Source organism: Impatiens glandulifera, chromosome 3 (assembly GCF_907164915.1).
Source record: "Impatiens glandulifera chromosome 3, dImpGla2.1, whole genome shotgun sequence".
Lineage (NCBI taxonomy): Eukaryota > Viridiplantae > Streptophyta > Magnoliopsida > Ericales > Balsaminaceae > Impatiens > Impatiens glandulifera.
The window spans coordinates 18,592,718-18,607,002 of NC_061864.1; the positions used below are offsets into that span (position 1 = coordinate 18,592,718).

General features: G+C 27.5%; 1 protein-coding gene and 1 non-coding gene across 2 annotated transcripts; both read left to right on the forward strand.

Moving 5' to 3' along the window:
* The first annotated feature begins 1,020 nt into the window (after window positions 1-1,020).
* Window positions 1,021-1,094, forward strand: TRNAV-AAC. The gene has a single exon. It is a non-coding gene; the product is annotated as a tRNA-Val (tRNA).
* Window positions 1,095-5,945: 4,851 nt separating this feature from the next.
* On the forward strand, window positions 5,946-6,669 carry LOC124932061 (CEN-like protein 2). The gene is made up of 3 exons (XM_047472664.1): window positions 5,946-6,165; window positions 6,256-6,317; window positions 6,400-6,669. The coding sequence occupies exons 1-3, from the start codon at window positions 5,968-5,970 to the stop codon at window positions 6,656-6,658; spliced, it is 519 nt and encodes a 172-aa protein (XP_047328620.1). The 5' UTR covers window positions 5,946-5,967; the 3' UTR covers window positions 6,659-6,669.
* Window positions 6,670-14,285: the final 7,616 nt, after the last annotated feature.

The window sequence follows — 14,285 nt, forward strand, 5'->3', positions numbered from 1 at the left end:
TTTAATGAACTTTCTAATTTTAAAAACACACTTCATTAATAAAACTAAGAAATTATAAAAAAAAAAAAATCAAATATTATTTCATATTTAATCTAATAATTAAATCACTCAATTTATTAATTAAAATATTAAAAATATTTATTATTCTAAAATATATATATATACATGTATATATTATATTAATATTTTTTAAATTTTTTCATCCCACTAATAATATTCAACCACCCTAAGCTAAATAAGCTCTTAATCTACCCTCTAGATTAAAAAGCCAAACTTTATTATCAAATTTTATTTGTATTTGAAAAAATATACAGATATTTGCAAGCTCATACCTCTAGTACAGATTTTATTATTAGTCAATCAAAACTAAAACTAGTCCAAAATAAATGATTTAGAATATAATGAGCAAGTGTAGAAAAATGATGTGTCAATTCTAAATAAAAAAATTCTCCTATTAAATTTTCAATCCACACAAACACATTGTTTCACTCCACTTTTTTTTTCTTTTCTTTTTTTTTGCTCTCTATCATTTCTCTTTAATATTTTAGATATAATGACTAAGAACACTCATGAGATTTTGTGATGTAGTTGGTTATCAGTCTAACACACTGAAGGTATCCAGCTCGAGTCCGAACGAAGTCAATTTTCATTTGAAAACAATTATGAAGGTCTCCGGTTTGAGTCCGGACGAAGTCATTTTTCATTTGAAAACATTTATGGTTTCATATTTTAGATTTGAGGACTGAGATCTCATATCGGATTTTGTAGTGTAGTTGCTATTACGTCAATCAAATACACTAAATGTCTTCGGTTGGAGTTCGGGCAAAACCATTTTTATTTGAAACACTTGTTTTTTCATATTTCATATTTTAGATCTGAGCACTGTAATCACACATCAGGTTTTGTGGTGTAGTTAGTTATCATATTAGTCTAACACACTAAAGATCTTTAGTTCGAGTCTAGGCGAATCAATTTTTCATTTGAAAATAGTTGTTTTTTAATATTTTAGATCATACATCAGGTTTCGTGGTGTAGTTGGTTATCACGTCAGTCTAACACACTGAAGGTCTCCGGTTCGAGTCCGGGCGAAGCCATTTTTAATTTGAAACACTTATTTTTTCATTTTAGATTTGAGAACAAAGATTTAATTTGAAACACTTATTTTTTCTTATTTTAGATTTGAGAACAAAGATCATACATCAGGTTTTGTGGTGTAGTTGGTTATCACGTCAGTTTAACACACTGAAGGTCTTTGGTTCAAGTTTGGGTGAAGCCATTTTTAATTTGAAAAAAAATTAGGACTGAGATCACACATCAGGTTTTGTGGTGTAGTTGATTATTACGTCACACACTAAAGGTCTCTGGTTTGAGTTCGGGCAAAGCCATTTTTCATTTGAAACACTTATTTTTTCATATTTTAGATTTGAGAACTAATATCACCCATCATGTTTCGTGGTGTAGTTAGTTATCACACCAGTCTAATACACTAAAGGTCTCCGGTCCAATATCGGTTGGAGTCCGAGCAAAGCCATTTTTATTTGAAACACTTGTTTTATCATTTCATATTTTAGATCTTACATATGAGCACTCAAATCACACATCATGTTTCGTGGTGTAGTTGGTTATCGCGTTACTCAAACACACTGAAGGTCTCATGTTCGTGTTCGGACGAAGCCATTTTCATTTGAATCACTTGTTTTTTCATATTTTATATTAGGACTGAAATGACATATTATGTTTTGTGGTGTAGTTTGTTATCTAACACACTGAGGTCTCTAGTTTGAGTCCAAGAGAAATCATTTTTATTTGAAAATAATTGTTGTTTCATATTTTAAATTTGAGGACTGAGATCACACATCAAATTTCGTGGTTGGTTATCACATTAGTCTAATGGTCTACGATTTGAGTATGGTTTAAGGCATTTTTCATTAAAAAATAATTGTTTTTTCATATTTTAGATATAAGGACTGAAATCACACATCTGATTTTGTGGTGTAGTTGGTTATCACGTCAGTCTAACACACTAGAGGTCTCCGGTTTTTTTTTATATTTTAGATATAAAGACTGAGATCACACATCAGGTTTCGTGGTGTAGTTGGTTATCACGCTAGTCTAACACACTGAAGGTCTCTAATTTGAGTTTGGGCGAAATCATTTCTCATTTGAAAAAATTGTTTTTCATATTTTAGATTTGAGGACCAAGATATTAGATCAAGTTTCATGGTGTAGTTGGTTATCACATTAGTCTAACACATTGAATGTCTCCAGTTCAAATCCAGGCATAGCCATTTTTATTATCAAACACTTTTTTTCTTCATATTTTAGATCTAAGGACTGAAATTACACATTAGGTTTAGTGTAGTTTATTATCACGTTAGTCTAACACACTAAAGATCTTTAGTTCGAGTCTGGAAGAAGTCATTTTCATTTCAAAACAGTTGTTTTTCATATTTTAGATCTGAGGACTGAGATCACATATCAGGTTTCGTGGTGTAGTTGGTTATCACGTTAGTCTAACATACTGAAGGTCTCCGATTTGAGTCCGGGAAAAGTCATACCTAATTTAAAAATTATGTTTTTTTTTCATATTTTAGATTTGAGAACTGAGATCATAGTTCAGGTTTTGTGGTGTATTTGGTTATTATGTTAATTAGTTTAACACACTGAAGGTCTTTGTTTTGAATTCGTGCAAAGCCATTTTTCATTTGAAAACACTGAAGTTCACTTTTCCTTTTAAAACAATTGTTTTTTAATATTTTAGATCTTAGGATTAAGATCACACCTTAGGTTTATGGTGCAGTTTGTTATAACGTCAATCTTACACACTAAAGATCTTTAGTTCGAGTCTGGGTTAAGTTTTTTTTCATTTCAAACACTTATTTTTTCATATTTTAGATCTGAAGACTGAGATCACATATCAGATTTTGTGGTGTAGTGATGATTATCATGTGAGTCTAACATACTAGTCTAACATATTAAACATATTAAAGGTCTCCGATTGAAGTCCGGGCAAAGCCATTTTTTATTTTAAAATAGTTGTTTTTCATATTTTAGATATTAGCACTAAATGATCAGGTTTCGTGGTGTAGTTGTTTATCACGTAAGTCTAACACACTGAAAGTCTTTCGATTTGAGTCCGGACTATTTTTTATTTGAAACACTTGTTTTTTAATATTTTAGATCTGAGGACTAAGATCACATACTAAGTTTCGTAGTGTAGTTGGTTATCACGTTAGTTTAATACACTATAAGTGTCTTCAATTTGTGTCTAGAGAAAGTTTTTTTTTATTATTATTAAAAACACTTTTTTTTTTATATTTGAGGATTGAGATCATTCATCAGATTTCGTGGTGGAATTGGTTAACACATTGAAGGTCTTCGAGATTTTAGTCTAATAACTTAACTCATTTTTACTTGCTGCAACTAAAACTAAACCATATATAGGATTCTTATTATTTTTTAAATTAAGATTTCAATAAATGATATATAGTAAACACAAAACATTAAAAGATTTTCAATGATACATAATCCACCAATGACCTAAGTCCATGAGCCACTTAACCTAGGTTGAGAAAATGCACATCATTAAAAATCAGCTACAACTATTGACCTGAATTTTGAATAATAACATTAAAATTTCAACCCAAACTTTTTTATTTGAAAAAAAAAGGTAATTTAGATAAAACATTGTATATCATTCACAAGTAGCTGGGAAACTAATATGTTTGATTGATCTAATTCCAATTAGTAAGCCAAAATATAAATAATACATGCCCCTAAAGCTGAACGGTACTCAAGGTGTCACACGTAAAAAACGTCAAGCCCTCTTTAGAAAGCAATCTAGCTATAGGTTACATATTTACATTCCCATTTTCATACTAGGAGGAAACTAAAGATTATTTTCAATATGTTGTATTGTATTTACGCAATAACACTGTTTTCACGAGTTTCCTTAAAATAGCTTAATAATAAAAGTTTCCAACATTAATAGTAAGTGTTGCATGTCTACCAATTATGATCATTTCGCATATATTCTCTATTATATATATATTGATCTAAATCTACAAAGGCTCGTATATTTGACGATATCGATGATCCGGGGCATTTTCATCGCATATCATATTAACGCACTAACTCTTAATTAAGATTATCGAGAGGGAGACAAATGTCGAATACCTATTAAGATCATCCCAATTTCCAACAAAGAGACAATAGAAAAAATAAAGGAGGGAGTATACAAGTCAAAAGAAGCCAAAAAAGGGTTGCTTTGTTGTTAAATACTTAAAGTTGGTGAAAGCACACCTCTTAGGATTGCCAAATATGGAAGGCCACTGAATCTCTTTGTGCATGAAATGACCTTCGTGGCAATGCATGGTGGAGGGTTCCTTTATGCTCCCCCAATCATCTAATTTTTATACTACACATTTATTTGAAACCGTATATGTTTCTTTCCGTTTTCGTATTGTATATCTTTTGATTATAGAAACTTAAGCTTTATCTATGGACACTTGTCATAAACTCCTCGTAGTATGAATACATTTGTATTATATTAGATGATCATGATAATACCACTATAAGTAGTTTATTAAAGTTGAAAGTCATAATGGTGGGTTGTTGTGATAACATTCTTTCATTAATTAGTTTATATTCACAAAAAAAAAAGCTTACTCAAACATTATAGAGAAAAAGAATATATATATATATAAGATGATAATGAGAAAACCGAGGTCAAAAAAACAATCTTAAATGCCCAATTTCCTTAAATGCAAAATGAGGATTCCTCTTTAATTTGTCATGAGTATTGAAGTGACTTTGTTTGTGTCACTTTTTTGGCTAAAAAAGAAGAATAAAATGACTCAACTTTGCTTAGTTGGGAAAACATGGTAGTGACATATATATGTATTAGGGCCGATTCCATGATTAGATTCATAAATAATAGCATGCATGTTACCTAGCTAGCTAGCTAGACAACTTGTTATTTGTTTAATTAATACTCATGCATTGTAAGGATTACATCCAATCAAAGAACCATATTCCTATAATTAGAGGGACCCAATTCAAGGTTAAGAGATGGTCCATATAAAATAAATATTGCAATTTGCAAGTGCCTCCACATTTAATTACTAAGTTAAAAAGTAGAGTGAGTTCATTTAAAAGAATAAATGAGCATAGGCAATGGTTTCATCCAATACCTTTGACAACTAACCAACATCCTTCAAAATTGGGAAAAAACCGCAAATCATAAATCAGTTGCTAAAAGTTAATCCAAATGAAAAATAATTTACACCATAAAAAATCATCAACCAAATCATTATTCTAATTTGAATTCTTCGTGAATTTTCCATAAACTTGTTAGTATGCACCATTTGATTCTTTGCTGAATTGTTGGGTTATTATTTCAATTATCCATTGATAGATTATATTGCTGGAAATTAATCGTCGTTTTGTAATGATTGTAAAATATTCGATTCATTCTGAAAAGTTCTTGGAGTCGGTTTGAGACTCATTGCCCTTCTCGAAAACTTTCACAATCATATCCATGACCTATTATCTTTAATTTTTTTCCTTGGATTGTCTATCATGAAAATTTTAATTTGTTGTGACATATTTTGTTTGGTTATTGGTTAAATGACTCTAGCTAGTTTATTAAGATTTCATGAACCTTTTTTTAAGAAAAAAAACAACAACTAAGAATTGTGTGCCATGATATGACATATCCAATCAAAGCAAGTTGAGATAAGTTAATAAAAATGAAAAGAAAATCATACTATATTTTTTATTGAGAGGTAGGAGTAGCTTGTTTTGTTAATTATATATTGAAAAACAAACAAATCTTCTTCTTCACCCTCTCTATATATAATCTAAGTGCATGGGAGTTCAAACATATCTCCAAACAACAACAAACAAAACACAGCAGAGGGTATTGTACATTAGTACTAGTGTGGTCTCTTGTAATTAATTTAAGTAATGGCAAGATCAGAACCCTTGACAGTTGGAAGAGTGATTGGAGATGTTCTTGATCCATTCATCCCATCCGTTAAAATCACAGTAACCTACAACAACAACAAACAAATCTACAATGGCCATGAACTCTTCCCTTCTCAAGTTTCTTCCAAGCCCAGAGTCGAGATTAATGGCGGTGACTTGAGAACTTTCTATACTCTGGTTATAAATTCATCTCTCATGTCACATTCATTTATTTATTTACTTAAGACGATTTATCTCATTAATCAAACGTTTTATCTTTGAATCTAGGTTATGACTGATCCTGATGTTCCTGGTCCTAGTGATCCCTATCTTAAAGAACATCTTCACTGGTACTAATTTTAACAGCAACCGAATAAAGATTACAATGAATTGTTCTTTGAATTTGTTTTATATATATATATATATTTTCAGGATAGTGACAGATATTCCAGGGACAACAGACGCAACATTTGGAAAGGAGATGGTGAATTATGAGATGCCTCGGCCAAACATAGGAATCCATAGGTTTGTATTTGCGGTATTCAAGCAGAAAGGGCGCCAATCGGTGCAGCCACCCATGTCCAGGGACCACTTTGATACCAGAACCTTTGCAGTGCAAAATGGACTAGGACTTCCGGTTGCTGCCGTTTTCTTTAACGCCCAGAGAGAAACCGCCGCCCGCAGACGCTAACCAAAGTATTATTATTATATATTTAGTAGGATCTTCTAATAATTATGTCTTAATAATTAATTATTAGCAAGCCATATATAAAAATAATAAGAGGAATAACTGGAGTAGAGAGATATATATAATATGATTACTCTCATAATCATATCTTAATCCTCCAAATGTATGCAGTCGGTCGGTGTGTAATTTGTGTTTGTTTGTTTGTTTTGTATTATTATTAATTATCGTAATTGTTCCACCAGTTAACGGGATGAACTTTTCAATTTAAGGACTAATTACTTTGATTAATCTTATTCCGTTTTCTCAAGTTTAGTACAATAGTTTGTTTGTAAAATTAGAAAATAAATGTGTGTTTTCAGGGGTATGTTTGACTTTTAAGATTTTCAATATATAAAAGGATGATGTTGGTAGTTAGGTTGGGAAACTTTTTTATTCTTTTGGGGACTTTATTCTTTTCTCATAGGAACTTTAGGCCAATAAACTTGTATTTCTTTTACTTTTTTATAGTTTGGGTCTGATTTTTTTTATGATATGATATAAGGTTGTTTTCAAACGAATTCTATTAATTTTATATGATTTTTTAAAATAAATTAAAAATGCTTAGGCTACTCATTAACCTAATCAGGGTAAGTATGTGGTAATACTAGTTAGGCGGCCGTTTAGGATCTCTCCCTAAACCATTCAAAATCAGAAAAATAAAAAATATAGCACAACAAAGTTTGATCCTTAATTAAATCATATTTTTTTTACCAAACTAAACTATGATAATAGTATTATTATTTTTTAGAACAAGCATGACACTAGCTTAAATTTCAGATGAAATCGAACTCGTGATATTTTAGTCTTTTAAGCCGAATTTTACCACTAAGCTACCTTGGTTAATAGAAAAATATATATATAACTACTAAATTAACAAATAAAAATATTTTTTTATCCCAAATTCTCAGCTACTAAACCTAATCAAAGTACTTGTCCTACTCCTTAATTAATTATTTAAGGTTATAATTTTCAAATATAATCATCCAAATTATGAATCAAATTACTAATTTTATCAAGACAATTCAAATTCTTATATTTAAAATAGAATAAATTTTAAGAATATAATATGTTCAATTTACCAAAATAATTAATCAATTTTTTATTATTTTTATTTGTAAGGTTATTAAAATTATATATATATATATATATATATATATATATATATATATATATATATATATATATATATATATATATATATATTTATTTATAAACTCTACCTTAAGATATATTTGAAGTAAAAACTCGAATCTATCCCTTTTATCTTAAAAAATACTTAAAATATTTTTTTTGAAAGAAAACTAACTAAGGTGATAGACGAATAATCATTTATACTCTACCTTAATTAAGGTCCACAATAATTACAATTTATTCGTAATTATAAGGTGTAACATACTAACCCATATTGTACAAGTAAAAATTTATATATAAATAATAGAATTACTGTGATATGAGTGAGCGATTCTATATAGAAATCTAAAAAAGTTGATTTCAAACAACCTCGTAATTAATAGGTAATAGGTAGTCGACAGAAGCAAGCCGTTAATAGAATGAGTGACAACAAATATTTGTGTTTGTTTTTGGCCCCTACCATTCATTACCAATAAACTCAACAACAGCTTTCATGGTTGTACGGAATATTCTGATCTGAGATACTTTAGTCTACAGTACCAATTCCCATCATAAATAAAAACTTTCTTTATAAATAGCTAGCTAGCTAGAAGATCAAAAAGGCTTCATTCAACTACATTCATAATAAATAAATAAAATATGAATTATTGATTGGAATAAGATTTTTACATCATTTATGAATAAACTATGTGGTTAACTTTTAAAATTAGTGAGAGTAAATATAAGGTAAGACAAGTTCAAATATAGGGTCTTACAAAAAAAAAAATATCTACCTTTCCAATGCTTGAATCTAATATCAACTTTTATAACTAACTAAACATAGGCTACTTACTTTCAATATAATACAAAATTATTAATCTTTTCAGTATAACATAAAATATTATGGACTTATATCTTTTTCTAGTTTAGCGGTAATAAGAACGGAATATCACCAACTTCTATGAAGTCTTGAGTTCGAGTCCGTCAAACGGAAAGTACTGCGTAAATAGTTAAGTGTGTTTACAGGTTATATGTTATGCTTAACCCGCGGGGATTAATCGCACTCTAAAGGAGAAGCGAAAACTCATCGTTCTAAAAATAAAATATTGTGAGAAATATGAAATTGAGTCTATGTTTAAGGAAAAATATATTAACTATTATCCTTGTAAATTTTAAATATAGAAGACAGTAGAACTAATAGAAAATTTTAAATAACTTATTTTTTCAATTAATCAAACAATACTTCTTCTAAATAACCCAATAAAAATCTCAATTAACCCAACATCAAACAAACTCCTATAATTATAAACATTAACCATCTTAATAATGAAATCCAAGAATTTTTTTTAAACATAAACAAGATAGTTCAAAGAAAATTATAAATAAATAAACCAAATTTTTGAAAAAAAAAAGGTCATAGGCCTTGTTCGGTTGGGGTTATTTAAATAACTCAACCATTTCAAACATCTTTTCACTCCCTCTGATCAATCACATCACTCAATTCATTACCCAAAATACTAAAATATCATTTATTTTAAATTATTATTTATTATTTTATTATTATATATCAATACCATTTAAGTAATTTTACCAAAAATATTCTCATCTTCTCAAAATCATCATCAATCATTACTCATTTCCCCCTATATGTTATTACAATAACCCAATCCGAACAAGGCCATACTCTATAAATAAAATTGAGAAACAGCCAAATAAAAATGAAAATCAACACAAAAAAAAAAACAAACTATTTTATTAGGATGTCAATAAGTGAATAATTTCTTAAAAGAAGAGCTTGAGAAACTAGGTTTAATTTTGGCAGCTACCAAAAAGATATGTTAACACAAGCTAAATTGTATGGAACATGTCTCAATAACCCTGTGATTGTACTGAATTCAAATAAATCCCTAGAAAATCACATTATGTTTTTTATTTTTCCTGTATAAAGTCGCATCATTGAAACAACCAATTCACATATTTCAAAATTCCAACTAGTTTTAGGCATCATTTAATCGATATTAAAAAATTAATCATTAAAGATTTCAAATGATATTGACAAAAAAAAACAATATAATAGAATGTGAGATTATTAGTTATAATTAAATTATATATATATAATTTTTTTCGGCACATAAAAAACTTATGACGTGCTAATTAAAAGAAGCGTTAAAAATAATATGCTGTATAAAACGTTTGTTATGTGAGACAATGACTTAAACAACAACTTTTGTTATATGGCTACTTCATTTTCATAGAAGAATCAACAAGTAAAATAGTGAAATAAGTAAATTCACTTACTAATTGTGGAGACTCGTAAACTTAATGATGTAGCAAAAAAAAAACTTGTGTTTTTAAGGTTATGGATTAATATTTTCAAACCCTAACCTTTTAAGTAAAAAAAAAAATCAAGCTAATAATATGTTACAAATGTTGATTCATGGACATGCATTCCCTCCGAATAGGGATATGGCACCAATGGAAGCCCAATAAAAATGTTATGATTCTCTCGTGTTCTTAAGGTCATGAGTTAGTGTTTTCAAAATCTAACCATTGAAAATTTCATGTCAGAACTTAGCTTAGGTGATACAACATTCAAATCAGAAAGTAAACCATGTTTTCTCTCTAACACAAGAAAAAATTATCTACCATGTGGACAATCCATTTGTTTTCTCTTCTTTCAGTCCGTCATTAATTTTCGTGTATTTTGTATGTGTTTATTCAATTCAGTCATTTTTTCGTCTTTCATTTTTATTTCCTTCTCTTTACCATTTTTATATGGTTTTATGTGACTTTTGTAGAGATTTTTATTGAACATGTTTGGTTTTTAGAAATTGGTTCTCCTTTGGTCGGATCTATCTACTCACGAGACAAGAGTTCTTACATATTGCTCGTTTTCATTTTGTGGTCTAGTTTGACCTGAATGGTTGTAGATTTGGTGTTCAACAATTCTCTTATTGTTGGTTTAGTTTATCTTGTAATTCTCGTCAGTTTTTCGGCCACAACAATCTCTTTGATGTTTGACCTAACTCTTATATTATATTGTCAATACAATGTTTGTGACATGACAATCAATATTTCAAAGGCGTTTGATAATTAATCCTACATTTTTAGATGACAGTTATTTTTATGTTATTTTAGTCCTTTTGAATTTAGATGTTTGTCAACTTTATTTTGTTAGATAATGTTTTCCTAATCAATTTTGATTGTTTTTTTTACAAAGTTGATGTTGGTGAAACAAAACAATATATATAACATTTAAAAAGTAATACACATCTAACATTCTCCAATTTGCTAAGGGCACTTATACCACTCTATGATTTTTTTTTCTCTTCCTATCTTTTCAATTCAAAAAATCACATATGTCAGACATAAATAATAATGACACAAACCCATCTAAGTAACTAATTAATAAAAGAGAGTAAAAATAAAGTGGAGATCTTATTAATTAATATATATATAGAAAGACTATCTCCTCTTTTGAAAATGGATTGTGCATTCCATTTGTTCACTTTTCTCTTAAAATATTCAAGATTGGTTCAAAACTTGTCTCTTCTTAGTTTGGAGCCCAAAGGGTGGACAAGGTACCAACCCAAAAGCTTGCAAATGCAAGAGCACAAATGAACACCCAAGCCGTCTAACTATAACTTGAACACTTAACCTATACATCATTAATGAATACTATTTTCTCCATAAGATTTTTGTTTAATATAAATATTCAAGATTTTGTACACTACTTATTTCATTAATGTTTTATAAGAATACGATTTTCATTTTACTTCGCACTCTAAAACTTCTCATTTCTTTTTGTGTATAAATATAATTTTATAAAATTGATATAATATTATATTATTTATAATATTAATGAATATAACCTATCAATAATAGAAATCAACCCAAACAGGTCTGTTGAATGTGGATGACTTTATCTAAATTGTAGGGTTAAAATATGGAATACTTGTAGTATTAATGGAAATTATAACGGAATGAAAAAAAATGTATTAGACTAGTTGTTATTGTATGTGTCATTAAGATGTTGGATTGATAATTTACTTATTTTTATATTTTCGATGGTGACTAGTGTTTGATATTTTTGGTGAAATATTATTGGAATTTATTGGGTGATTCTCGAGTTTTGGGGGTAATTGTCGAGAAATTTGGATTGGTGCGGCTAATATGACATACCTACATATTTAGGTTACTATCCCAATTATTTTTTGGTGAACTATTTAATTAGAGAGAAATCGTCGAATTTTCAATTATCGTAGTCGTCCGATGTGTAACATTCATAATATTATTATATGACGTTATCTGATAAGTTTAGATTGATTAAACTGATATGTCATGTTTTGTCGTTGTGTTTAAACGATTTTTTTCATTTTTAATATAAATGGATCTTTGTAAATAAAAAATTGAGAACTTGTATGTATGGTAATATATATATATATATATATATATATATATATATATATATATAATAATGCTTAATTACAAAGTGTCTGAATTGTTGAGTTAAGAGTTGTAGTTAATTTGGATATATATATATATGTGAGAGGTAAATGAATATTTGAGTTGGATTATGGGTTGACTCGCTCATAAACTTAAAACGGTTAAAAATAAAATTATAAATTATATATGTATGTTTTGAACTTGCAACCTGACAAAAACAAGTACAACTATTACCCAACTAGGCTAATAAGATTTTATATTTTAAATTCAACACGAAATTCGATGAACGTGTACATTCCTAATAATACAAATTTAATTTTTTAACTAACTAATATATATATATATATATATATATATATTAATGCTTAATTTCAAAGTGTCCGGATTGTCGGTCGAGAGTTGTGGTTAATTTGGATATAAATGTGAGAGTAAATGGATACTTGGGTCGAATTGTGGGTTGACTCATCCATAAACTTAAACCGATTAAAAATAAAAATAAAAATGCTATATGCATGTTTCGAACTTGTAACCTAACAAAACAAGTACAATCATTTAACCAACTAGGTTAATAAAATTTTGTATTTTAAATTCAATACCAAATTTGATAAACGTGAGACATTTTTAATAATATAAGTTCAACTTTTTAACAAACTAATTTATATATATAATAATGCTTAATTTCAAAGTGTCTAGATTGTCGGGTTGAGAGCTGTGGTTAATTTGGATATATATGTGAGAGTAAATGGATACTTGGGTCGGATTGTGGGTTGACCCGTCCATAAACTAAAATGGGTAAAATTAAAACTAAAAATGCTATAGGTATGTTTCAAACTTACACCCTAACAAAACAAGTACCATCATTTAACCAACTAGGCTAATAAGACTTTATATTCTAAATTCAATTTCAAATTTGATGAACGTGAGACATTCTTAATAGTATAAGTTCAACTTTTTAACTAACTAATCTTTTTATATAATAATGCTTAATTTCAAACTATCTGAATTGTCGGGTTGAGAGTTGTGGTTAATTTGGATATATATTTGAGAGTAAATGAATTTTTGGATCGGATTATTAGTTGATCCACTCATAAATTTAAAACGGTTAAAAATAAAATAAAAAATGTTATATGTATGTTTCGAATTTGCAACATAATATATAATATATAATATATAATAAATATTAATAATAAAAAAAGAGTTTAGTTAATTACGAAAAAAAAAATTGATACATTTTTTTTATTTTTTATTTTAATAATAAATTTAAATAAACAAAATTAATAAATTAAATTTTATTTAAAATAATAATAAAAATAATATTAATATAATAATAGTTCGTTCATATATATATATATAATAACCTTTAGTGAAAAATTAATAAATTTTAAAAATAAATATTTAATTTAAATATATTAAAATAATAAATATTTATTAAATATTTTTAAAATATAAATATTATATATATATAAGTATTTTTTTAATTACGAATCATATAAATTATATATACATACATAAAATTATAAATATAAATAAATAATTTTAAGTGGTCTAGTGATTGAAGTGTTAATGCTACGATATAAAAGTAGATGGTTTATTGTTTGTTGTTTGTTGATTTTGACCGAAATGAAAGTGTAAGGTTACAAGAAAAATTAAAACGGTTAAAGTAAAATTAAAATTCCAATGAAACGGTTAAAACGAATTATGAGTTGATCCACTCATAAACTTAAAATGATTAAAAATAAAATTAAAATTCCAATGAAATTATGTTGTTTTATAATTCTCAATTTCATTATTTTTAACTCGAAATAATAATTTTAATATTTATTTTTTCTATGTTTATTCCAACAAAATACAAGAATTTGACCATAAAAAACAATTCTTAAAATTTGATCTATCCTAATAAGTTAGGTAAAATCAACATTTTTAAAATATAAATAATATATGTTAAAATTGTATTTATTAAATTTTTTTTAAACTTAAGTATTAGAATTGAATTACAATTATATAATTTTTTCAAACATAAAAATTAAATTATAAT

Coding starts and splice junctions, on each gene's coding strand:
- LOC124932061 (XM_047472664.1), top strand. CDS start 5,968: ATGGCAAGATCAGAACCCTTGACAGTTGGAAGAGTGATTGGAGATGTT. Junction 6,166..6,255: donor TGAGAACTTTCTATACTCTG/GTTATAAATTCA, acceptor CTTTGAATCTAG/GTTATGACTGATCCTGATGT. Junction 6,318..6,399: donor CTTAAAGAACATCTTCACTG/GTACTAATTTTA, acceptor ATATATTTTCAG/GATAGTGACAGATATTCCAG.